General features: G+C 44.4%; 1 protein-coding gene across 1 annotated transcript in view; it reads right to left on the reverse strand.

Moving 5' to 3' along the window:
- Nucleotides 1-18,832: 18,832 nt before the first annotated feature.
- The window catches only part of RAP2A (RAP2A, member of RAS oncogene family), a 34,246-nt gene continuing 25,732 nt past the window's right edge, over nt 18,833-27,346 (reverse strand). Inside the window, exon 2 of the mRNA XM_056109745.1 lies at nt 18,833-20,562. Within this exon, the coding sequence (XP_055965720.1) occupies nt 20,325-20,562 (238 nt within the window). The 3' untranslated portion in view covers nt 18,833-20,324. The remainder of the gene's footprint in view (nt 20,563-27,346) is intronic.

The raw sequence follows: 27,346 nt of genomic DNA on the forward strand, positions 1-27,346 counted from the left end.
GCCAAGACTCAGCCCTGAACAAAGCCAGGTATGACCCAGAAACAAGCAAACAAAAAATGACACACAGTGAGTACTGAAATTTTCACCAAGATTTGCCACGTCCCAAAGGCCATCCTGATTTCCTCATAGGCAGAGGTTTTATTCTATATAGGTACTTTGTAATTTTTCATTATCTAGAAAAATTCTCCTTAATAAGAATCCATGTCACCGTGACTCTCAGTGATGTATTTTTTTTACTCGACTACCCCTTTAAAAAGAGAAAAACACAATTGCAAGAATGGCAACTCTATTAACAGCAATTATGAAATAAATATGTATAAAACTTTGCTAAAAAGAAAACTAGGAGAAAGAAAATACATTTAAAAATAAACATGTATCTATCACTATTTCTGGGAATAATGTGTCATTTCCCTAAAACACAGGCAATGTCACATTACTATTTAATATTATAAATACTGCAGAATGATGAATGTTTCAGATATGTACCTGTTTAATTACTTTTGGCATTCTGACCAATGTTATTTTAACAATCTATGCAACATTCAGGAAAATTAGCTTAACTGTGTTGGCCCTGCCAGGAAAGTCATGTCAAGATATTTTAAGTGTTTTGTTTAGTTTTATGTGTATGTTTGCTTTGGTTTTTTTTTCTTACAATCACAAATGGGGTCTTTCTTCCATTGCTTTGGTTTGGCTCTTTAGTTAGCACTGATTTGTTCATATTTATGTTCATTTAGTCAATAGTAATTTTCAAATTTATTTCCTAAGTTTTCCACACAGGCATTTTGGAATTATCTTTTTTATTTCTATTATTACCTCTCTATCCTTTTCTTATTTAATGAAATAGTGTAAAACTTCTGGAATAGTGTTAAGTAATGATCACAACCATCCTGTTGTTCATCGATTGCCTCGAGCAGGCCCTAGTAATGTCTCCTTCATCTTAGCCCTGAGATTTTTTTTAAAAAGTGCCATATTCAAGGCTCTTTCAGGGTTAGGAGATGGAGAACCATCATTATTACTGGTATTTGGCATATTGGGTACACCATGGGAAGTTTGCCAGACTCTTCTGTGTGGGCAGGTTATATTCGGTAGCCTGCCAGTTTGTCCAAAGTAGGAATGAGATAATTAGAGGTCGCGCGGCCTCAAATGTGGCCACGTGCTTCCAGGAGCTGGGTTTTATAATCTCTGAATCTTGGCCGTTGATGGGATTACACGGCGCCAGGGGGCCAGTTGGTGGGTGTGACCCCCGCCTACTGGAATTTGGAGGATCTGGGTGGAGGATGCTATAAAACCCAGCGCCTGGCTGTCCTCGCCGGGGCCCCTTGGAGGGAGTGGGTTGAGTTTCCCTCCCCACCCCGACCAGGCCTCCGGCAGCTGAAGACCTCCAGAACCAGCCACCACCAAGCTGAGACCACTCTCCACACTCATGAAGGTACCGGCAGAGGAACAAAGGCATGTGGGTCCTGGGGCTGAAATCTCCAAGCCTGCTCAGATCGGGGCTGAGCATCCTCCACCCAGATTCTCCAAAGAATGATATAAAAATTATAAAAAAAAAAAAAACCTCCTTATTACCATTTCCATACTGGAATTATTTCTGGTATTTTGTCTTTAAGTCAATGTGAATATATGTTGTTGAACTTAGTAGTAGTAGCAGTATTAGTTATCACCATTACTATTATGGTAAAATATAGGGACAATGCAGTTAGTGGAAATCCCACCTTGGTTTTGGTACTTGATTAGTGTTTACTTTCACTATTTTCAAGGGAAGTTTGGTGAGAAACTGAAAACATGTATCTCAACCCAAACTTGCTCTTTCTGTAATTCTGAATTTGAAAACAAATATTTTATAAAGATCTTAAACAAATGGTGCAGGGTATTATTTATTGCCTAACTACATTTAGAATTCAACTCATTTCCCTAAGTATCTAGTCTTATAAAGTAAGATCACAATTGGCCTGTCCTAGTTAGATTTATACTACACTCAATTATTTCCATTACACATGCTATTATACATGCTTTTTCTTTTTTTGTATGTTTGCTTGCTTGCTTGTTTTGGGAGGAACCCCACTCTGTGGCCCTCAGGGGCCACTATTGGCAGGGCTTGGGGAAACATATGGGGTGCTCAGAGGACCACGTGCAAAGCAAGTGCTCTACACTTTCTACCGTAGCTCTGGTCTTTTACACTTACTAGTTATATCTCCTGGTAGAATTCAGTTTCCCAGAGAAGAAAAGAGAAGAAAAACTTCAAGTTAAGGAAAGAACTCTTAAGTTCAAAGTTACCTACTTCAGTGGCCTAGACCCCATTAAAATAGAACAACGTCATGTTTGCTATTCTTGTTCAGTAAGCTCTGGATAACCTCACAGCAGCCAACTCTAGCCAAAAGGCAACACAGTCACAGTCATGATCTTCCCATTATTCATCAATTTGCTCGAGCGGTCCCAGTAACGTCTCCATCGTGAGACTTGTTGTTACTCTGTTTGGCATATCAAATACATCATGGGTAGCTTGCCAGGCTTTGCCGTGAGGGCGAGATTCTCTTGGTAGATTGCTGGGCTCTCCGAGAGGGGTAGAGGAATCGAACTCGAAAGGCACAAAGAACTGTTTTTTTGTTTGCTTATTTGTTTTTAGTATAGAATTAGACTATAGAAATAAACTATTTTGGTGTGGGATGCTGGTAGCAGGGAAGGTTGTATCTGCATGTGTGTCTATGGACAAGGTAGGTAGAAAAATCTTTGCTGTTCTCATTTTTTCTATGGTCACTGTCACTGTCACTGTCCTCCTGTTGTTCATTGATTTGTTCGAGTGGGCCCAGTAACGTCCCCATTGTGAGACTTGTTGTTACTCTGTTTGGCATATCAAATACATCACAGGTAGCTGGCCAGGTTTTGTTGTGCAGGCAAGATACTCTCAGTAGCTTGCTGGGCTCTCTGAAATAGGTGGAGGAATTGAACCCGGGTCGGTTGGGTTGGCCGCACGCAAGGCAACTGCCTTACCACTGTGCTATAGCTCCAGCCTTCTATAAACACTGTCCTGTCCTCCCGTTGTTCATCGATTTGCTCGAGCAGGCCGAGTAACATCTCCATTGTGAGACTTCTTGTTACTGTGTTTGTTTGGCGTATGGAATACTCTCAGTAGCTTGCCAGGCTCTCCGAGAGGGACGAAGGAATCAAACCTGGCTCGGTCAGGCTGGCTGCGCACAAGGCAAACCCCCTACCACTGTGCTATAGGTCTCCACAATGGGTCTATAAACACAAAATCATTTAAAAAGACTATTAAAATTATAACTTTGTGGGCTTCAACCTCCCCTCACCTCCACACTCCTGCCAATATTACATCTACATCATCCTAGAGAACCCAAGAGCTCATCTGTGCTCCTGTTGAATGCTTGGCTTCCTCAACCTAGGAAACCTTGGTTTCACTTTGTCAGACTTGAATCCAACCGGGCTGAGTTTCATTCAGTGCTGCCCTTTGTCCACAATATGTCCTTCTGCCCCTCTCTTTTTTGTATTTCTGTAATTTCACTCTTCCTTAGAATAGAGACTAAAGGGGGGAACACTTATAAAACAGTTCTTGACCCCTAAACTCTGACATACCCCACAGAGTCATTTTCTCATTCACCACAATTTTTAAAGTTCACTTAGCTGGAGTGAAAGCACAGTGGGTAGGGCATTTGCCTTGCACATGGCTGACCCAGGGTTCGATTCCTTCATCTCACTTGGAGAGCCCGGCAAGCTACCAAGAGTATTCCGCCCGTAGGGCAGAGCCTGGCAAGCTCCCCGTGCATATTCGATATGCCAAAAACAGTAACAAGAAGTCTCACAATGGAGACAGTACTGGTGCCCGCTCAAGCAAATTGATGAACCACGGAAGGATAGTGGACAGTGCTACAGTGCTTAGCATTAGTGGGTATTAGTCCTGTGCCCGAAACCCCAAACAAACCCTTAGTCTTATGTGCCTGTAATACCCTAAATAGAAGATTTCAAAACCTACCTCTTTGCTGAATATCCATAAAATTAAGTGAGTACCAAAAGGAGTCACAGAGATTACAGTGCAACAGCCAAGGAGCCCGCACTATTTTGTTGGCGGCATATTTGTACAATGCATGGTGTGCCCACTATGGGGAATCCATGGAAACATTTGGAACAAATCTCCAGAGTTTGGCTATCTTTATCACATGTACACAGCGATCATAAAACTTTGTTTTCCTCTTGACTCTGGCTGCCAGGGAACTCAGAATTAAGGATGGAAAAAAAAGGTCCGCATTCAGAATTATAGTAGAGGATTCTAGCAGGCACTGTGAATAATACAATCAGCCCCACTTCCCCCTAATTTTTAACTTATACTCCTTTTCCCTTGTTGCCTAGTCAATTAATGGTGTCCGCTTTCCTGCAAGTCCCCACAAATCTCAAAAGGAGAGAATACTAATTTAAACGTGCAGCACCACCACTATTGGCTTTGCAGTCCGGTGAGCTGGTTCGTTCCCAGACTGATTTGCCTGTCATTTGATACATACCTGGGTCATAGATGCCCACTTGAAGGTTAGCTGGCCTCAAAGATAATTAGGAATTACATTTTTCAGAGAAGCCGCTCACTTTATTATTTTTTTTCTGATAGGTATATATTATTTTGGGGTGGGAGGATTAAAAATTTGGCTTGGAAGATGTTCCCCTCCTAACAGTCCATGAATCCGTCAGAGTCATTGCTCTATTATTCTGTTTTTAATGGTTTTGTTTAATGTGACCGTGGAAACATGGAGAGCAGCTAATAACTCCTTGATGATACTCAGGCTGCATTTGATTTTACTGCCCTGAATCTGCTGATGCCGGGTTAATTGTAGCACTTAATTTACCAGATGGCCACAGTTGGAGTGTGTCAGATCGTTTTTTATTGAGGCCTATAAAACCGTGTCTCAGAGTCGATGCTTCATGATGAATGAATGAATGAATGAATGTGAAAATAAGGATTGAATGAATGAAGAGCAAAAGTAGGCAGGTTAAAGCCTAAACGGAAGCTCTGGCAAGGCTGTGTAAGGAAAAGGAATTCTACTATGGAGAACTTCCCTTTTATATTCCAGTGTTGGGCCCAGCTTCAGATCTTTTGCATTGCCGGGTACAATGTATGTGACAGTTTACCACACGGAAGCCAATTGGATTGGCACCTTCGACCTCCATTCAGCGGGGGGTCAGTTGTGGAGAAAAAGACAACTAAACACGCAAGGAGACAAACACACAGGATTGTTCAAGCTTTAGTTAGGGTTGCCCTGGCAGCCGGGAGCGAGGTCATTCTGGCCTTTTATTCAATACAAGATTGCACCCTCTCTCCCCCACACTCGTGTTTCCAATGCGTGAGTTATTGTGGAAGTTGACAGAGACAAGAAGAACAGTAACACGTCTCCATTCAATGGGTACATGGAAAGCAATGTGGATTATTTAACTTGGCCAATCAGCAGCACCCTTAAAGGACAGAGTCATTATGTTCTTATTCTATTTTTGCCTGTGTTTTCCTCTACGACTGTAACACACTAAAGTTATTCTACCCTTTTCTGTGTGCACTTTTGTTGCCCAGTTACGTTCTAAAAGATCCAAACTGTTTTGCTCACAGGGCAGAGAGGACTTGGAGTTTTTATTAGGTGAATAATTTCCCACAAGTACTTACGTTACTTAAATAAATCCCTGAAATGAGAGTCCAAAAAAAAAAATCTTGAATTTTATCCCTTTCTTTCTAAAGATTATTTAAAAAGGAGGCTGACAAGAAGTAACTGAAGGAACAAAAACAAAGAGCTAAATACCCAAGCTCCGTCTCTTAAATCCAAGACTGATCCCATCTGTGGAGCTGCCCAGGGTATAAATGCAGAGTTGCTTGCTCAAAATTAATAAGTATTTCATGATTGGGTGAGATTGATGAGAAGATATGTTCCAGGTGGAAAAGGTGGTCCAGGAGATAAGGTCTTGCCTGGAATTATTCTAGATGATAAAAAATTACCAAGTTATTGTACAGGAGCAATCCTCTGCTAAAGAAGAAATCAGAATGGACCTTAGAACCTGGCAAATCTTGGTGAAAATTCCAATTTACTCATTTTCACTGTGTACATATTCTTTCACTTCTGCCAATGTCAGTCAACTCAACTAAAGCATGGGGATGATAATAAGGCTGTTCTGAGGCGATTCCTGACTTCCCATGGCTGGGGTTGGAAAGATGTTTCTGAGAAATACACTTAAGGAACAAAGTTTTTGACAAAAATATGTGGACTTTAGATTTGGGCTGGAGAGCTAGTGCAGGGGTTAAGGCACTTGTCTTGTGAGTAGGTAACCCTACTTTGAATCCCTGGCATCCCATAAGGTCCCCAGAGCACTTCCAGGCTTCACTCTTGAGCACAGTGCCAAGAATTACCCCTGACAGGTGTGTCCCACACTCTCCCTCTTCTCCCCAAATGGTATAGGCAGTTTACACTTAAATAATTCAGTCCCAGGAAGTACTACAGTGTAATGACTATATTCAACACCATATTGTATATTAGAGTTTGAGGGTGTAGGCCTGGGACACACCCATCTATGCTCCAGGATCACTCCTGGTGGTGCTCAGGGGAATATAAGTGGTGCTAGGGATTGAACCAGGGTCAGCCTCATGCAAGGCAAGCACCTTACCCTCTGTGCAATCTCTCTGGTCCCACATAAGACCTTTCTTAAGTATAAAGTCATTTAAGACCACATAGCTTGCCTAACCATAAAACCAGACTTGTATATATATTTTTTTCATTTCTGAATGTTCTGAGCAAAGGAAATCTGAAAGGTTTGAAGCAAACTATTTCTGTTCTAAAACAGAACCATTCAACAGAGCCTGCATGCTGTTAGAAAGGGTCTGTGCCTACACTGACCCATAACCACTAACTCCCTTTAGCTATCGAACATTTAGCATGGGGTCTTCGCAATTTGAAATTTGAGTAGTGAACTTCGTGCAAGAATTGCATTTTCACTTTCATTTTAATTAAGATAAATTTAAGTAGTTATCCATGGATGAGGCAAATGACTGGCATACTGGAAAGGGACGGTTAATGAATCAATCAACCAGCAGGCAGTTAAGAAAATAATTCCAGTTGAAAGAGTTTGCAACAATTTTCGTCACTGGGGAAATGTAAAATAATAAAGAGAAAATAGTCTGCTTTATAGGAACTGTTCTGAGCAACTGACAACATTGAAGCTTATGTGTTATTCTAATGGAACATTGTAGACTAGTTTCAACTGAAAGAATTGGCGTTTGTGTGTTATTCCAATGGAAACTTGCAATAGTTTCAAAACTCAAAGATAGAACAAAAAATTTCTTTAAGACAGAGGACTGTTAAACTTGGAGATCTCTGTCTCCAAAATTTCCTAAGCAGAGCAAGTTTCCATGGTGACACAGAATCCATCCAGATATAATTAAAAGTGAGTGACTAGGATACCTATATTGTTCATTTCTAGCACATTTTACCTTTAATGATATTTTTCTAAGCCACAGATGGGCTGATGTGTCAGACAGTATTTGTTCAGGATTGAGGTATATAATCAGGGAGAAAGAAAGGAGATAGAGCTATCTTAAAAGAGCATTAGGGAGTCTCTAGATTGAATAAATCAAGAAGAAAAGATGTATTTTTTTGACCAGCTATTATTTTCAGGGTTTCCTACTTGTTACTACACAGTTTTTCCTTAGATGCCCCCTGCAGTCTTTACTCTCTTTTCAAGCATTTGCTCTGGTTTCCTGCCAGGTTCCAGAATCCCAACCAACCCTACCTGTGGACACCTGGATTCTCTCTATTTTGCTCTCCTGGTCCATAGCCATGGGATGTTGTAACAGACAATTTGCAACAGAGAGACAAACAGCAGCAATCTTACCTTAAAAGAATCAGTGGTCAAAACCAGTGTCAAAAAATATATCACTGGTGTCATTCATGAGATTTCTGGAAATACAATGAACTTCTGGATACAATGAATAAAGTGAATGCATGAGAAGGATCTATTCACCATATTCATTCATATACTTGTTTTGTCTTAAAAGTTGTAGTGAAGTTAAAAATTACAAGTTGGAGTGAAGTGAAAAAGTGGGAAATTACTGAAATGTGCTGACTTATTGCAAAAAAGAGAGAAAAGGAAAGGAAAAAAAAAAGAAATTTAGACCCCATCAGAGCAACCACCAGACCAAAACTGTACACAAAGGAAAGAGAGTCATGACCTGAATGGCAGTTTTCTACATTTAGGAGGAAACAATTCAGCCACTGAGGCACCGAGGAACCCCGTGGTCGTGGTCATGAGGCAAAAGGAAGACCGGCAGGAAGCTGAAGGAAGGAGTACAGGGAAGTTGAGTTGGGTGAGCTGAACTGACTCTATCCCATCCTTCAGCCTTCACAGAGTAACTGACTGGCTTTCACTGCTCCACCGAACCAGCAGCACTTTGGCTAACTTATGTTGGCCTGGGTCAGTCATAAAGATGGTCAAATAGCCCAAGTTTGGATGTTGGGGTAGTTGAGCATTATGTATGAGTCTCTTTCACGTTGAAAGAAAAGTCCTAATTTAGTGCTCAACAGCAAAGGGGAAGGGGGTGCAAGCCACAGGGGAGGTTGGTTTTCAAATTCCCAGAGCAAAGAAAGCCCGGGTTTCTACCAGAGCGCACGGAGAACACTATCAGTTGAGGACTCAGGTTCTTTAAAGACTATGCAATTGGATGAGCTCATTTTCTTTCTTTGCAGACTCTTCCTGCAATAGGATGATCCCCATGGAATGACACTGCCCACAGGAAGAAGGAGGCGAGAAAAGTGCTAAGGACACTGCATGCAGGAAGGAGGAGGCGAGAACAGTGCTAAGGGACATTGCTTCTATCACTTCCTTAAAAACGCCTCTCTAGTCTCCTTGGTGATAGAATCCCTCCTCCTCAAGTTCAAGTCCCACCCCATTGTTTTTGGTCTTGGGAGACGTTTTTGAGATACCCAAAGAGTCGGGCTGAGTCTCTGTGGTATCACGCCAAGGGCTCAGGGAGACATGTGGTGGCCTGGTTACTGGTGCTAACTTTGATCTCTATGGCCAGTTGGTACGATCCAGAACCTTCTGCTGAAGGTTCCTTAGCAGTAAAGAAATCATCTGTAGATGGATGTAGTGAGACCATGTGCATGTGTCCTATCTCCCAACCTTCCACCCAGAGGTCTTCAGTATACTTGCCTAGATTTACTGATATGGGGAGCACTGTAGCACTGTCCTCCCGATGTTCATGGGTTTGCTCAAGCGGGCCCAGTAATGTCTCCAGTGTGAGACTTGTTACTGTTTTTGGCATATCGAATATGCCATGGAGAGCTTGCCAGGCTTTGCCGTGCAGGTGAGATACTCTCAGTAGCTTGCCGGGCTCTCCGAGAGGGGCAGAGGAATCAAACCCAGGTTGGCCGGGTCAGCTGGGTGCAAGGCAAACACCCTACCCGCTATGCTATTGCTCCAGCCCTGATATGGGGAGAGGGGTGCAAAATAACTATTTCCTGATTCCTTTAGTCTTTATGAACTGGCTTTCTTCTATTTAAGAAAAGGAAAAAATGATCTAACTTTATTAGTCTTTTAAATATCGGTGTGTACCATAATATTAGTTTGTGGTTTCTCCCTGGTTGCAGGGTGCTTAGGTTTATTGGGTTCATTCACAGTGCTCCCGAGGCACTCCCATTCCTCTGTGTTTATCTTTAACCTCTTCTCTGTGCTCTGCTTCCCCAACCGGTCAATCACCTTTATCCCCAAATCAAACTCTGTTGACTTATAAGGTGAGATCTTTCTAAGGACTCTGGGTTTTGTACTTGTAAGTGAAATATTGTTTTTCTTCTTCCTTCATATCCATTTGTATAGTTTACTTGAGAGCAATGTTCTTTTTTGTATAGACACAGGAAGACAGTTAATGCTATGCTTTTGTAACATGGGTGTTAACTGACTTTGAATATTCACTCTTGGGCATGTTTCCTCAGTTGCCCTTAGTTCCTCGCACCCCAAACTAAGGGTCCTGGCAAGGGACTGGATAGACCCAGGACAAGTTATGAGCTACCCTGGCATTGAAATGGGCCAGGCAAGCACCATAATGCTTAACTATAAGAGCGCAGTCATGGACAAATCCTGTCTTGATCCAAAAAGTAACAACTGGATTAGGACCCTGCTAGGGTTAGGAAAGACTAATCTGGCCTGAGCACTGTACTCTGAGATCTATAGGGAGATGTCCCCGGGAGAACCACCCTACATGCTTAATGTATCTCTGTGTCCATACAAAACGACTAATATCAAAAAGTAGAATTAAGATGAATTCTCTGGGCTGGAGCGATAGCACAGCGGGTAGGGCGTTCGCCTTACAAGCGGCCAACATGGCCGACCCGAGTTCGATTCCTCCGCCCCTCTCGGAGAGCCCGGCAAGCTACCGAGAGTATTCAATATGCCAGACACAGTAACAACAAAGTCTCCAATGGAGACGTTACTGGGCCCGCTCGAGCAAATCGACGATCAACGGGAGGGCCTCCTTTAAGATGAATGCTTAAATGGTTGTTGGACTAAGGAAAGGAGAAACACATTCCTAGACGGTATTTAGCCCTTGAGCAGATCTCCTAGCTGCAGATATTTATCTTAGAAGAGCTTCTCTCAGTAGGAAGGGCTTTCATATGTCATTGTGCTACCTGACCTAGGTGTAGTAGCTGCTCCCAGTGCTTGGAGCTTGGATACTAGACTAAGGCTGTGAGATGGAGCGTACAGAGATACTAGCATGGGGGTACGAGGAATACAGAAGTGGTGAGACTGGAAGGCGGCAGAGGGAGACAAGATTGGAATAAACGGTGACTGATCACCAACCAGCCCAGAGACCCTGTTCTCTCCTTCATGGGTCTGTTTGCGACTGTGGCAGGCGGGGGTGGCCACGAAACTCATGTGGTGGGTGAGAGACCACACTGAGTGGTTCACTTAATTGTGAATTTACATAACAGTGTACTCAGGTTTAACATTTAAACTATTTCTTTCTCTCTTTTTTTTTTTTTGGACTCACACCTTTTGTCTTGATAGAGTAACTAGCAAATGAGCCTGACAGGGGTCCTGAGAAATACACAGAGGAAAAGGATCAATGGTCAAGTAATTTGGGGACACAGATATAAACGATCTCTCTTGAATGGGCTACATACCGTAGGCCATTAGAATGTCAAAAAAAAAAAAAACCCAAACCCCACAAATATCAAAAAACTTGCTTAAATGTGTTTAGCCAGGTGCTTCTCAAACTTATGATTATGGGGCACAAACCCGTGTATCTCTAAAGCCATTTCCCACAAACCATCATATGGTAGATACCCACGTCAGCCACCTTGCCCAGGGACAGTCATGTTTGTTGGATAACATTGGGTTGTCCTTGTTCCTCCCTCAGGGAGTTTAGGTTTATTGAGTTACTCCCACAACAGTGCCCCTGAGGCACACCCAATTCCATCAGGCACTAATAATCCTATATTGCTTTTCTCTTTCCTTTATGTCTTTTTTACGGTTTAGCAATGTCCATTTTGTATAGACACAGGAAGACAGCTGATACTATGCTTTTGTGACATGGGAGTTAATTGACTCCAAATAACATTGACTCTCTTGGGCATCCATATTTACCTGATTTAGGCCTCAGTTGCCCTTATTTCCGAACAAACCCAAAAGGAGGGTCCCGACGAAGGGACAGGATGGACCCAAGGCAAGTTGTAAACTACCCTGGCATCAAAAGGGGACAAGCTCAGCACCGTAAGTATAGTAAGAGCATGATCATGGAACAAACTGTCATGACTCAAAAAGAAGTAACCAAGGGCCCTGCTGGGATTAGGAAAGACCAACTGGGTCTGAGGACTGTGGTCTGGGATATATAGCAAGATGTCCCAGGAAGAGTTAACCTTTAAGCTTAATGTATCTCTTACTGTGTTCATACAAAACGACTAGAAATATTGTAAGATGTAAATTTATTATGACTGTTTAAATGGGTTACTAGCTGAGGAAAGGAGAAGGCAACACATCCTGGATGGAATCCCGCCCTTGAGCAGATTACTCCTAGTAATCTGCAGTGCTGAACCCTCATATGAGATTTTGTCCTTGATTTAATCCCCTAGAACTTCCCCTGAAGAAGTGCCTTTACCTGTTTGTTGTTATGACAATGTTCAACCCACCTTATGTGTACCCCCAACCTCATGATTTCTATATAATTGTGTTCTAAGGGGAAAGAGGGAACTAGAAGACTAGGCTAAGAGTTCTAGGCTTAGACTAGGACTACAATAAGGATAAGGAATGAGGATGAGGATGAGGTTAATGGAACTTGATGACTAGACTATGACCAAAATTATGACTGTGCTATAAGGGGAGAGATGGGATTATGCTGGAGAGGAGAGAAATAAACTCACTACCTGGGGCCTGGGACGCAGGCCCTGTTTCTCCGTCCTTCGTTCATCCGTCCATCGCTATGGGCTGGCCAGGGGAATAGTTCTCTCGAACACTCACATCCGGTATGTGCCCACATTTTTCTTTAGAAACTCACAATATCCACTTACCTGCACAGCATGGGGACAGATCTTCCTCGGATCCCAGACCTTGTCCCAGGAATCTGGTCCCAGAAACCCGAACCTGAGGATGGCAGCAGGGCACCTCATTCTTACTTTCCCACTACACTGGCGTGGCCTCAGATGAAAGGAATGAAGACCCCAGTCACTCTGGCTTATGTTTTTATTTCCTGTTGAATCAGGTTTGGCAACTCACCGGAAAACTTATTGTTCTTCACCATTGGAATTGTTTCTTGGTGTTGTTAGCTTTTTTTCTTCTTTTTGGGTCACACCCAGCAATGCTCAGGGGTTACTCCTGGCTCATGCACTCAAGAATTACTCCTGGCAATGCTTGGGGGACCATATGGGATGCTGGGAATCGAACAGTTGGCTGTGTGCAAGGCAAATGCCCTACCCACTGTGCTATCGCTCCAGCCCCTGGTGTTGTTAGCTTTGTACTAAGCAGTGATCATGCCAACTGAACCAACTACATGGAAACTGCTTGCTCCTCATTTTGTAGGAGGCTAAGAAAACACTTCCTAATCCTGATGTTTTTGGAATTAACTAAAATATCTCAAACCTGAATCTATGCTTTTTGTTTTGGGGTTAGACCAGAATTGCTCAGGGATCAGTCCTGGTGGGCTCGGGGGACCTTACGGGGTACTGGGGATTGAACATGGGTTGGCATGTGCAAGACAAGCACTCTCCCTGTTGTATTCTCTCTTCAGCCCAAGAACCTCTCTTTTAACTAGACACGAGTCAGCACTGAATCTTCAGTTTTCTATCCAACCAATCCATCTGGAACCCTCCTTTCTGATTCCAACATTTCCAGCAGCCCAGCACCTGTTTTTTAGCAGTGGACCCCTCTGAGATGTTGTCCTGGACACCTCCTTGAGGTGTAGATACCCCGTAAAAGGGTGCCTGGCTGCACCATCTTCGGGTCTTGCACATTCCAGACATCCTGAGTGTCCAGGATGGAAAAGCACTGGCAGAAGAACGAAGCCTGCATCCCCGGGGTCCTGGAACCAGCAGTTTGGTCTGGGCTACTGGAGTAGCGGCTTGACATGGCAGGGAACATAAACGTTAGTTTCACCAGTAAGGTCATTTTCTGCCTTGAGAGAAAAGGGAAAGGCAAGTAGACAAGACCAATGCTGGGAATGCATGTTTTCTCAGGATTCAGCTGTTGCAACCTTACCCCCAGGGTGCTGAGAGCAGGAATGAACCTCTGGGCTCTAGATCAGATGGGTGGGGCCCTGCTGAAGGAGATTGGCACCCTTATGAAAGACCTCAGAAAGTTGGTCTCTCTCTTCTGCTCTGTGATGTCACAGCAGAAAGGGGCAGTTTTCAAGCTGAACGTGGGCTTTCACCACTTGGCCTTTAACTTCCCAGGCTGGAAGGATTCCTATTGGTATGAGCATATGCCCTTTGATCCCACACCATCTAGTGTATCTTGCTAAGGCATCCAACACAGGCTAAGATTGTTCGGATGCTTTTGACATCAGCCTCTCTGCATGTTTCCTATACCAGGCCGGATGGAAGAATAACGTTCCATGAAGTGCCAAGCAAACCAGAAGTGAGCAGAGGCTGTTTAGGTGGAAAACACACAGTGGGGGGTGGTGGGGGAAGGGGAAGGTGACTTCAAGTTAACAATTCCGTTCTGTCCCTCAGCTTTGTCCCGATTAGCTTGACTTTGGATTCATTTGTAGTACGTGGAGCTAATTTCTCATAGGAAATATGGAATTAGCCTCTTACATCTGTGTAGCTTCAACTGATTATCACCTAATGCTTAACTTTAGGCGATTCCTTTTTAGTACCTGGAGCTGGTTTCTCATAGGAAATATGGAATTTGCCTATTATATATATATGTGTGTGTATCTTCATCTATTTTGTTTTGGGTTACATCCAGCAATGCTCTGGGCTGACGCCTGGCTCTGTGCTCAAGGATTATCATTTCTGGTGAGCTTGGGGAACCAAGCAGGGTGTGCTGGGGATCCAACCGGGGTCAGCTGCATGCAACCAAATGCCCTGCCGGCTGTATTATTGCTCCAGTCTTCTTCATCTGTATTTGGACACAGAATTGTTTGGGTGGCAAAGTTTCCCTTGTATTCTTCACTACTGAGATTTAAAGGTAAAAACAAAACCGCCCCCTCCCCCCATACCATCAATATAAAACTGCAACTGCGTATTTTGTAAGTCAAACCTTTGATGCTTCTGAGTCTTTAAAATGGAAAGATCTTTTTTAAAAAATCTCCATAAATCTAATGACCATTCTTTCATTCCACCCCCGACCCTCCCAGTTCCTACAGACTATAATTAGGTCTTTGCACGATCTTTATGTATGGGAGATAAAAGTCTCTTCACTAGTAAGTCTTGTAGGATTCCTTAGAAGACATTATAAAAGTTACTGTTATATATAGAAATAATACATCATCCAACCTGGTATAGCTGCAAATCCTTAAAACCTAATACTCTGAAGAAGAGGAAATCCCAAAAATGAAAACAAGTTTATAATGATCAAAGGCAAAACCAGCTTAAAAGTAAGCCACTTCATAAGTGCAATGTCATTAGGGTTTTTTTTCTTCTTTTTTGGGTCACACCCGGCAATGCACAGGGGTTACTCCTGGCTCATGCACTCAGGAATTACTCCTGGTGGTGCACAGGGGACCATATGGGATGCTGGGAAATCAAACCCAGGTTGATTGTGTGCAATGCCCTACCCTCTGTGCTATCGCTCCAGCACTGATGTCATTAGGTTTGACTGGATGTACATGGCGACACACATTATTTCAAATGAGTAAGCAGTCCAGGCTATCTTTTAGGAAGTTTGTGACAAAATTCCATGCGTCACATATCTAGGAAATCAGATGGTCCCAGATTGGGTGAACTTTTATTCAGCTCTATGTTTTTATTTGTGGCCCTCTTAACAAGAAATGAATATAGCACAACTTGAATTTCAAAATACTATTTTTTAGCCACCTCTAAATTTTTCCAGTTAAAACTAGAATTTGAAGAGGCCAGATAGTGCCATGGTTAGGCATTTGCCTTGCACACAGCTGACATGGGTTTGATCCCCAACACCCCACAGGGTCCCCCAAGCACACCAGGAGCGACCCCTGAGCAACCCCAAATGTGGGCCCAAAACTAAAATAATAAAAATTTTTAAAAATTAAAGAAGAGTCCGGGAACAAAAAGATCAATCCTATGAAAGCTAAACTTTGCTGGGTTTAAATATTTTGCAAATGACTGGGATGAGATGATGAATGTCATCACCAGCTAACAATTATTAATTATATGAAAGCATGAACACATTTTCCTTTAAATAGTTGAGATTCTGTCTACAAAGCCTCTGTTATATTCATTCACGTTATTCTTACATTCTGAAACAATGGTGCTTCTAAACCAGTGGAATGCTGCCAGAGGATTTTAACAGAGTTTGAAGGCAACATGACCAAAAGGCATCGTTTAATTTGGCTTAGGCAATGAATGGACTCCTTATCAGAGCAGCTGAGGCTGTATATAATTAACAGCATCTGTCAACATTCACAGGCCCCATATACAACAAGCCAGCCTCACAGCCCGACAGACAGCCACCTCCAGCTTCTGGAGTTGTAAATCCAATGAGGACTGAACAAAAAGTCAGCCCCCAAGCATCACTAGGACACAGATAATACATAGATAATTTTAGGGATACACTAGCAGGCCATGACACAACTGCTAATTAATGGTAACTATCTAGAAATCTGTTAGCATCCAGACTTTAAATGAACCAGCTAGTAACAAAGAAACAGGAAATAAGACTACAGAGATAAGTCTTGTACTGGTGATCACTGATTTTCGAAGTCTTTCCCTTGTTTTTAAAGGATATGAAGATCAGACCCCACTTTTTTTATGATGCACTTTTCAATTTAATGCAACTTGAGTATTTCGAATTAGAGCATGAAATTCTTTCTATGGAAGTTTTTGGTTGTTTTCTACTATGGGCATTTTCCCTGGCGAACATGTACAACACAGAAAAATCCAGAAAAGTTTCATTAAATAAATTTATTTGTTAAAATAATTTAACTCCAAATACAACTGTTGAATTTGCATTGAGTTATAACTACAATTCATGTTTTAATTGAAATGTCAAGGTTTAACAACTGACACTGTTACAAAACAATAAACTTTTGTTCAATTTTTAAATGGTCAGTTGTATTAGAGGTCAACAATTAACTGTGAACTCTATCTCTGGGAAACCCCAAATCAATAATGATAAGTCTGTTTCCAAAACCCACTGCAGTCATTCTTGAAACCCTGATCAAGATTTAATAGATGCACAATGACACATTAATTTAAAAAAAAGGGGGGGGGAAGACCCCACAGTCTTTAACAGCTGATTGGCTAAGGAGACAATTAAAGCTTACCCAGTGCTAACACAAGACGGCTGAGAAGGACGAGGAATAGAAACGAACAACAGCAACCAACCAAGTATGCACTTGCACGACCTTACGAACGCGCACAACATCCCCACTGGGAAACTCTGGAAAGCAAAGAGCAGGTACCCTTAGGCAGCATTTTCTAGATACAGAAAAGCAAGTATCAGTAGTTTCACCATAGCAATGTGATGGTGCTTGGAGCAGCGAGAGTTCAAAGTTCAGTCCTAATTCTACAAACCGATGGAGGAAAATATCATCAAAGCACCTTTCAAGAGTTTTAGAAAGATTTGATGGAACACTTTTGATCAGCTGCTGGCTTGTTTTTTGTGTAAGTTGAGCAGAATGAAAGGCATCCGTCACCATCACTTATCACAGCTTGAAAGAACTCCCAAAAGTTGCCAGGTACAAGGAAAAAAAAATTTCTTTTTTTTTTTTTTTTGAAAATGCTGCCTTTGTATAAAAAAAAGTAAAAGCAAGACAAAGCCCAAACAAAAGGAAACCTTATCACAAGAGCTAAAGAAAAAGTGGGTCTTTGGATCAAACCATAACATTTTAAGGCATGTTAGAACAACTTTCACTTATCTAGTTGCTAGTCTGATCAGGGCCTAAAGATAAATAGTGACACAAGGTCACCAACTTTTCTCTGTAGCCACTATTATTTCATGTGCCAACAAATTTAGTCTTCCTGATTTTAAGCTTTTTTTTTTTTTTAAAGTAACGATTCAACAAACACATTCATGCCGGCTGAGTTCTGTTCACGGCAGATGTGATGGCCCAGGAGGTGGCCAGGGCTGTTCTGGATCCTTCCATGCTCTGTCGCTAAATTTGCAGGGCTGTGTGGAAACACTGATCAGGTAGCAAAATCTGCTATTCTTAACATCTTTACAGTAAAATGCCCACCTTACTGTCTGTCACAAACACTTCTAACTGAAGCCCCAATTTTTAGGTATTCCTTTCCCCCTGACGTTCTACCCCCGCTGTTCAGGTGACTAATTTTTCTGGTCTGCAGAGCAATCCATAAGGGAAAACTGCAGAAATCTGTGATCAATGTCTGGGACAGGGGGAATCCGAGCTGTCATGAATCGTTACCAATATGGAATTCTTGAAGAACAGAATCAGTCATATGAGGCTTCAAAATCCACTGAAAAATCTATTTTGGTCAATCGATTCTCTTTAGATTTCTAATTTCCACCCCCATCTCTGAATGAGATAAATTTTTATATCATGACGTTAGTTCCAATACAACGGGTTAGAACTTTTTTTTTTTTTTTGTCCTACGAGCAAGGTGCCTCATAATTGGGGACTCATTTAGAAGCCTATACTGAAGAACATGGAACATTCACAATTCAAGGCCTTTTGACAAGTGTGGCCTGGTTACACCCACATTATCTGTTTTCTCATCTATGAAAAAAAGCGCTATCCACCTGGATATTTGTTTTTATTATTATTTTTTTTTCTACCTTCTAAGCTCAACGCCAGTTCACTTGACAACATGGGGGCTACCAATCACTTCCACTGTGGATAGAAAACACAAATCGTTTCAAAAGGAGAAAGCTGTTTTTTGTTTTTGTTTTTTTTTTTCCGTATGCTTATTCTGCAGTACGGATGCGCAGGCAGGCAGTTAGCTCTGACTTGTGCCAAATTCGTAGGGACAGTAAACACGCATGCACGCACATACACTCTGCTTGCGGTGGCGCACGGTTCAGACCAGAGGTCTTGCACAAGAGTGGGAACCGAGAGAACATGGGGCGGTATACAGATCACAGAATCACAGGCTCGGGCGATATTGCAGTTCCCAAGGGCAAGTTTAGCTCCAGCGGCTCCTTCTGGCTGGCATGAGCACACTGAAGGGGGCTGGAGACCCTTCTCCACTTGATTGTAAGACTTATGAATAGGTTTGTTTTTTTGTTTTTTTTTTCTTCCTGTGCCATTAGTCATGCAAATGATAAATACTTCACGGCGGCTATGAAAACCCAAAAATGTCAGAGCTTGGAGCACCTTATTCAAAACCAAAATATTCACTCTAGCTTTATTTGCCACTTCAGTAATCAGGGCAAAATTGGTAGAAGAGAAAAAAAAAAGTCATAGAATTCTCCAGAAAAATGAAATACAAAAGGTTGGTTGTTGGGTTTGTTGTTTTTTCTTTTTCTTTTTTTGTCCCTTACCTTCCACTCTTTAATTTATGGTCTACTCTGAAACCCAAATGATTTCACATGGCTATTCAAAAAAAAAAAATTGTTTTAAAAAAACAAAGCCTGCAATTTAAGCTCTGCTGCAGTAAACTTGATTTTGAAAGCAGATTAAGCCAAGAATCACACCACAACCCTAGCCCTTACAGGCAAGAAGGAATTGGCGGCTTTAACAAACGCAAGAAACACCAGGCATCTGTCCTGTCCAGTGAGGTGTACGCAGGCGGGGTCGTGGCTGGCAATGGCTTCTGTTCCCTTACACGGCGGTGCGTGTCCCCCCGATGAGGACGGGCGTGTGACTAAGGCTCCGCACCCCCTCTCCGTCCCGGCGGCTTCCTCCTCCTTGCAGAGAGCGAGCCAGACCCTGCTCGGTTGATAAAGGGGTGGGCCTGGGCTTCTCCTTGGGTGGCCCCCAGCCCCCGAGTGGCCAGCAAGGGCTGGAGCCACCTCTGCGTGCTGGGCCACATGTTCCTGGGATGCGGCGGGCCTTCTGCTCTCTGGGGAAACTGAGGCAGGAGTTAATTCTGAGTCCCCCCCCCCCAAAAAAAAAACAAGGAGGAATGGTCTACAATTTGGAAAACGAAACGAGAAAAAAATTAAAATAAAATAAAACAAAACAAAACCCAACAAGGAAGGGGTCAGCTGAGCGAAGAATCTCTCCCTGGAATTCAGCCAGCAGGCCAGCTATCAGGTTCTTAGCTTGAAGAAACACCTTGGTTATGAAGCACTAGGTCGAGTCCGGGAAACTCAGTACTCTCTCGTAGGAAAATATTTCTCCTTTTTTACTTATTATTTATTTATCTTTTTTTTTTAAAGAAGAAGAAGAAGAAAAAAATATTTTACTTGTAAGTGGTCAGAGGACTCCTTCCGGCTTCACGCTCGCGACGACGTTTTCCTTTTGTTCCAAACGTTGGCTCCTGCCAACGCAGCGACAGTGCCCCGCATGGCTCTCGACGGAGATGGGTCACCCTGTAGATCCATTGGCTGTGCCTTCAAGTTGCAGGTGCAGAAAGGAGACTGGGGACGCTGGTGAAGACTGGAGTGGCTGAACACCCCCCCATCACTTGGCGTGAGCGACTGGCAATCACTGCTCGACGGGCCTGGGGGGGTGGGGGTGAGGGGGGCTTCGGCTTCACCGCGGGGGTCCCAGTCCGCCTCCAGTCTGGAGCAGATCCCGTCCTGGGCCGCCCCGTCTGCTGCTATTGGATGTTACACGCCGAGCAGCACGGGTCGTCCTTGTCGGGCTGCGCCGCGTAGTTCATTTGCCGCACGATTTCGGCAAAGAGTTCGTCCACCATGGTCTTACTCTTGGCGGACGTCTCCATGAAGGGGCAGCCCCACTCCTCGGCCAGGGCCCGGCCTTCGTTGGAGGACACTTCCCGCTCGCTCTCCAGGTCCACCTTGTTCCCCACCAAGATGACGGGCACCTTCTCATACCTACGAGAGAGCAAAGCACACACAGCTATTGCGAGGTGAGCAGCACAGAATCAAATGTGCAGGGCATTCTTCTCTCCCCATCCTGGGGCAGAACCGCACCCCACTGCACTTTTTTTTTTCTTTTTGGGTCACAATTGGCAATGTTCAGGGGTTACTCCTGGCGGTGCTCGGGGGACCATATGGAATGCTGGTAATCGAACCCGGGTTTGCCGTGTGCAAGGCAAACACCCTGCCCACTGTGCTATCACTCCAGCCCCTCAGTGCACTCTCTTTTATCCCACAGGGACCCTTGGGTTGCCCCTGGGCTTGTCACATGACTGAGGTGACAAGCACTGTAAATCACTGGCTTTTACGGTGATTTTTTTTTCCTTCCCAACACGACCTGTGCTAGACCCTGTACATGTAAACCCCCCAAATACATGAGCTTGAAACAGAACCCCAATACCCCAATGCTGTGCTTATTCAGGGTTTGGCTGTTGAGAGGTGATGAGTCAGGGATGAGGGGAGGAGTCCTTAGAAGAGACCCCCCCCACCCCTCCCCGTGCAGGAAGCCTGTTCTCATCAGCCATGGACCCTCCCAGCTTCCAGAAATTTCAGCAATCTAGTTCTGGTGTTTAAGCTGCTCTTACTCCAGCAGGCTGGCTGGTCCAAGATAAGTGATATCTCAGTAAACAAGTTTTGGAGGAAAAAAAAATAACAACCAAGGGAATAAAGATAACAAAGGATAAGAAAAGAAAAAGAAAAAGGTCCTCAGTTTTTCTGGTGCCTACAGATAACGCCATACAAAGGCTACTCAAATATACAATGCCACCCTACATATTTTCTTTACTTCCCATGCTGGTTTTGTCCTAAGGAATGCTGTGTTTTCATAAGGCTACTTTAAAAAGCATTTCAGAGGCTAGAGCGATAGTAGTTAGGGCAGTAAGGCATTTACCTAGCTCGGGGTTTACATGGCTAGTGGCCTACCCAGATTTGCTCCCCAGCATCACAAATGGTTCTCAGAGTCTGCCAGGAGTGATCCCAGAGTACACAGAGCCCAGAGTAAGGCCTGAGCACTGCTGGGTGCGGCCCCCAAGCCAATATAAGTAAACAGCACTTTAGAGACATGAACCTGGATGTTTGTCCTGTCCTCTTAAACTGTCCTGAGCTTGGTTTGAGCAGACAAGACAGAACTCACAGAACTCACAGGGCGAGGGGCAGAGTTCCTGTCCCTGGAGAACACTGCCTCATAGTCAAGGCTTTCTGGAGGCAGGTAGATAATACGGTGGAAACACTGCTCCCCCGATTCCATCACCGGGTCAAGGGGGTTCTCCCCATTCGCCCTACAGCACTTAAAGCCAACTACGCTCCCTCCGGGTCCCTCTGCTTTTTGGCACGAGAGGAAACTGACAATGGCCTCAACGAGAGGGTATGCTCCAGGCGCCGTGCCAATTAGAAACCTGAAATAGAAAAATTGAAAGAAAGGAAAAAAAAACCCAAGCACGTAGAACAAGACCAAAAAGCAAACCTAGAATTTGGATTTTATCCTTCTGCAAGAAATGAATTTGGAACAAGTTCATTTTCCCAGGTCTCGCTAGGAACCCACTGTACTGGCTGAGCTCGGTCCTTGCCAGGCTGAGGCCAGGCTCCAGGCTTCAAAGGCACAGCACAGGGGCCGCCATGCCTGCCATCTCCACCCGAGCAGCTCTTCCCCTCAGCACCTGCCGAGTCTGATGGCCTGGCAGGGAGTGCCAAGGCCCGCCTCCCGAATCCATTTAACCAGCACAGCTACCACTGGTCTCTCATCTGGGGGCAGGAGAGCGCACACAGCCCCCTGTGCAAAATGTCAGTGGAATGAACGCACTGACTGAGTCTCATTTAGCAAAAACTAATTTCAGGGTCATAAAACGAAAGGGGAGGGACGTGGCTAAGACATCTTTTTATACGAGTTAAGTGATAAAATCCGATATCCTTTTTTAGCATGTAAAAGAACATTTATTTAACCTCTGATGAAAACCTACAAATATGTGGATTTTTTTTTTCAAAGCTTGCCAGGAGCTGAAATTGTTATCGCTTGCCGGACAGTCTGCACCAAGAATCTGAATGGACCTGGGAAACACGCGCTCCCCAAAGGGCAGCAAGATCCAGCCAACAGTGGCCCCTGTGGAACTGCAGCTGATGCTTAGGAAATGGACATGGCGGAAGTCAGGTTCAGAGAAATTCCAAGGGAATCTCAAGTGCTCTTTTCTAAATCAGGATGCAAGGTGTTAGGGAAATCCAGATTTAGACCTGAAAAGTCTAAAAAAAGATCTAGGAGTGGCAAAGGGGGGGGAAAAAAAAGATGCAATACACTGTACATTTCAAAGTAGCTTACTGGTACATTTCATCTCTCAGCCCACAGTAAAATTTTGGAACCGATTTTACGAAGAGGGCTCTGAGGCTTCATTCCCCGAGAGACAAGAGACAAGCTCCTCACCTGTACCAGATCTGTCCCCCCCATGCCCCGCCCCCAACTGCTGTCTAGGGCACGTGAGACAATGGAGAAGACCCCCAAGGGGACACTGCCTTTAGTTCCCCTACTGCCAATGTCTTCGGTGTCATACGGCGGGAGAAGGTGCCCCGGGTGCGGGGCCGAGGACTGGGACAAGCCAGAGAGAGGCCAAGCCTGCCCCGCCATCCCTCCTTCCGTCCCCAGCAGGAGCAAGGAGGGCAGCAAGGTGCAGTGGGAGAGAGCAAGGAGGGGCTTGCTCCCGAGGATGCGGGGGAAGGGAGACCCGGCAGGGCTGCTGCACAGAGCCACAGAGCTGCCCCCCTCCCCACCCCGGGTGCTGCGTCCACTAGAGCAAGCGCCAATCCAGGACACCAAGACCCCCAAACCCCAAACCCAGCCCTCCCACCAGGCACATCTTTGAATTCAGAAAATTCACTTCAAGCTCTTGGTTCCTCATTTTCTCAAATTGGGGATGGGGTGGGGGGAGGGGAGCTGGGCTGCATCATTTCGAGGAAGATCTTAAACATCAGCCCAGACCACGTAGGTCACTCCCACATCCGCACCCCATTGACTGGGCAACTGTAGAGTAAGAGCACCGTTCAGAGAGACACACAGGTAACAAGCATCTTGGCATGAGGAAAGAACTCGGGACATGGAAGCTGCCACAGTGACTAGCAGGGTCCTGAGACTGTGCCAGGTGACCAGGAACAATGTGGTTCCCCACAGGAAGTGGAGCGGGGTTGGGGGGGGGGGTGGGGGGGAGAGGAGTGGTGGTGTCTGCTAGAAAGGTACTAAGTTTGGGTTTGCCAAGCGGGTCTCTGGGAAAAGAATACCTAAGTGGCCTGTAGATTAGATGGTGGCGAAACTGGAGGCAACATGTGACGTGTGTGTCTGCGCGCACGTGTGTGTGTGTGTGTGTGTGTGTGTGTGTGTGTGTGTGTGTTGGTGGTGCGGTGTCAGAACAGTCAACCCCAGAGGTCACCGTCTGTACAACCTCCTTCGTTGAATGGTCAACCCCCGAGGCGGCTGTCTGTACTACCTCCTCAACTCCTGCATGGAAATTCTGCCGTGAGGAAATGAGCACACTGGACACTAACCAGAACTCAGGAATCTGGCTGGCCCGAGTGTGCTGTGGAAAGACCAGCCACGCACAGGAGGTGAGGGCAGGCATGTCTGACTCCCAGGCACCAGTCTTCCCCTTCGCATAAACACTGTCTGAGCGGGGCATGGGAGACACACAGAATTTCCCGGAAGTCCACACAAGGTGCTGCTATTAACCTGATCCCGAGCAGGAGACAGTTCCCACCACAAGTCCACAGCGAAACGTCCCCACTCTGCCTCCATGGGGGTTTCCTGAGAGCATGACCAGGCTCAGACAGTGGTTCTGGAGACATGACTATCCAGAGTCCGTGGACTTGTCTTAGCTGCATGAATTCTCCTACTACGAACTACACAGATGAGCACTGTATATTGTCCCACGAATTCTCCTATTGACTGTTCAGATGAGCACTATATAATGTACTGTGAATTCCCCTCGTAACTGTACAGATGAGCTCTGTATATGGTCTGTCCCATGAATTCTCCAGATGAGCACTGTATATTGTTCATTACATATATAATACCTGGGTAAATAAAAACAATTCTCCCGAGAAGCTCTAAGTGAAACTTCAGAACTCTCGGATGCTGGAACTTCTCCATGGGGCAGCTTTGCACATGCTAACAGTGCCAGGGCACCGCCAATGTTAATCAAGGGGCTTGGGGGCTTTCCCAAGTGTGTAGGTATGTGTACACATACTGGACCTGGGCTGTGTCCAGACATGGTTGATAACCCAAGTAGCTTGAGAACCAGTATACAGACTCAGATCTGGTTCTGTGGACTTGGAGCTCCAGAATCTATTAAAATAGGAACTGCAGCTGCAGCTACAAGCTCTGGAGAGTAACTGTGACGTGTCAGAAGAGTTTTGGAATCGGTGGCTTAAACCATTTTGTGATCCCGAACAATACTGCATGTTTAGTGTTCGACGTTTTATCTTGTGCCACGTCCAGAATCAATTCCTCAACCCCTTCTTGAACTGGCACAGCCAGGGGGTGGCAGGGGAGGGGATTAAAGGACCACTGGACTGCATGTGGATTTCACTGGTTCAGATGCAATTCTCTTTGCATTCAGAAATGAAAATTAAAAATATTTATAGAGGTCCTCTTCTTCAACCTTCCACCCAGGGCTAAAAATTTCACCTGCCAAGAGAATGCATGGGAAAATAGTCCAAACTCCTGTCACTTCTGTTATCGGTGACAAGTTTACCAAACGGTCACTCCATTAGAACACAGTTCGGGACAGGGAATTCCAGTGCATGCGTCTACTCTGACCTGTAGGTTCTGTAAACCTCAGCGTTAAACAGTTTATCCCTGGAAAAGAGTGTGTTCAGCGGGCAGGGTGCTAACAAGCCTTGCACCCAGGCATCTTAGAAGGCCCCTGAACCCACCCACAGAACACCCGAGTGTGGAGCTAGGAGAAAAGCCTGAGAACCTTAGGGGGTGGCTGCCCCCACTCCCACTGTCACTGTCCTCCCGTTGTTCATCAATTTTGCTCAAACAGGCCAAGTAACGTCTCCATTTTTTTTTTTGAGACTTGTTACTGTGTTTGGCATATTGGCATATTGAATACGTCACAGGTAGTTTGCCAGGCTTTGCCATGTGGGTGAGATACTCTCGGTAGCTTGCCGGACTCCCCCCAAAAAACACAAAAGACTATCCCTAATAAACTGGCCCTGATCCAAAACCATGTCCCCTATTCTCTTAAGAGTCTTTGTTTTCAGCCTATGAAACACAGGTATCTTTCCTTTTCCTTCACATGAAGAGGTTCTCCTTTCCTCCTTCCTGATCACATTAAATAAGACATGATTTTTTTTTAATCTCCCTGGCAATATTTAAAATAGGTAAAGAAAATGAAAATATGCTTAATCTCATCTTTGAGTGAATGACCACTGTAACTATTTTGGTACATACACTTCTACACTATTTTTGTATATGTGCTTGTAGAAAACACTTTTTCAAAAAGGTTAGACCAATGATATTTAGTAGCTTTAATTTTCCTTTGGTATTGTGGATCTTTCCAGGTCAGCAACTGATAAACACTGAATTAATGGCTAAGAGGCATTTCGTTTTATAGACCCTGTACCATAATTTACTTCTTCCCCATTAAAGCGCCCGACGGTTCCATTCATCCATTTTTTTTTTCACTAACAAAGAGCAATCTGATGAACCTTTTGTCTCCACACACACTGTGTGTTTGTATGTGCATGCATATGTGTGATTCTTTGAACAGACATGTGTGCACACACAGTTTCAACAAGAAACATCTCTAACAACCATCAGTGCTTTCGTTAAAAGTGAGTATTTCCGGGGGCTGGAGTGATAGCATGTGGGTAGGGCATTTGCCTTGCACGCGGCCGACCCTGGTTCGATTCCCAGCATCCCATATGGTCCCCTGAGCTGCTTCCAGGGGTAATTTCTGAGTGCAGAGCCAGGAGTAACCTCTGTGCATTGCCAGGTGTGACCCAAAAGCAAAATAAATAAATAAATAAATAAATAAATATATTTTTTTAAAAAAGTGAGTATTTCCTGTCCCTTAGGACAGAGTATCACGAAGGTTCTGGGGAGAGAGAGACAGAGAGAGAGAGACAGAGACAGAGTCAGAGAGACAGAGACAGGACTCTTTCGGACTAAAAATCAAAGTTTCCTTCCATAGTTTGCTAGCATGAAATACCAAGATTACTTATAAAGGTGGAAAATACGAGCAAAAATAAGACGGTCTCCCTCTTTAAAGTAGCCGGGTTGTTTTGAAGTGACTAATCATGTCATCATCAAAGGGCATTTCTGGTCATTTAACCTGAATGATAAAAGAAAGCCCCTATCTACATTGTGGTGTCAGAAAGGCAGACCCCCTCACCAAAGAAACGCGCACACAGCGAGCGTGGGCGGTGAAGCAATGCACAGAGCCGCAGTGCAACGGCCCCCCGCTCCCTCTTCGACGCCTTCCTCTTCGCTTGGCCGGGAGCCTGACATGACTTTAAAGGAATAAAATCTATTAAGCAAAAGGCCACGCGGGGACTCCTCGTATGTCTAACCAAGTGAGCATAAATCCACTGACGCCTTCACTTCCCACTGATTTCAAATAGAAAATAAGGCCCAAGTCGAAAAAGCAACGAGCAGAGAAAGTGACTCTGGAGAGTGGAGCAAGACGGGGAGGGAGCCAGGCAGACGAGGCGTGTGCAGGAGACGCTTCTCTTCTGGGTGCTCCTTTTGTTGGGGAGG

The sequence above is a fragment of the Sorex fumeus genome, unplaced genomic scaffold (assembly GCF_029834395.1).
Source record: "Sorex fumeus unplaced genomic scaffold, SorFum_2.1 ptg000008l, whole genome shotgun sequence".
In the NCBI taxonomy this organism is placed as follows: Eukaryota; Metazoa; Chordata; class Mammalia; order Eulipotyphla; family Soricidae; genus Sorex; species Sorex fumeus.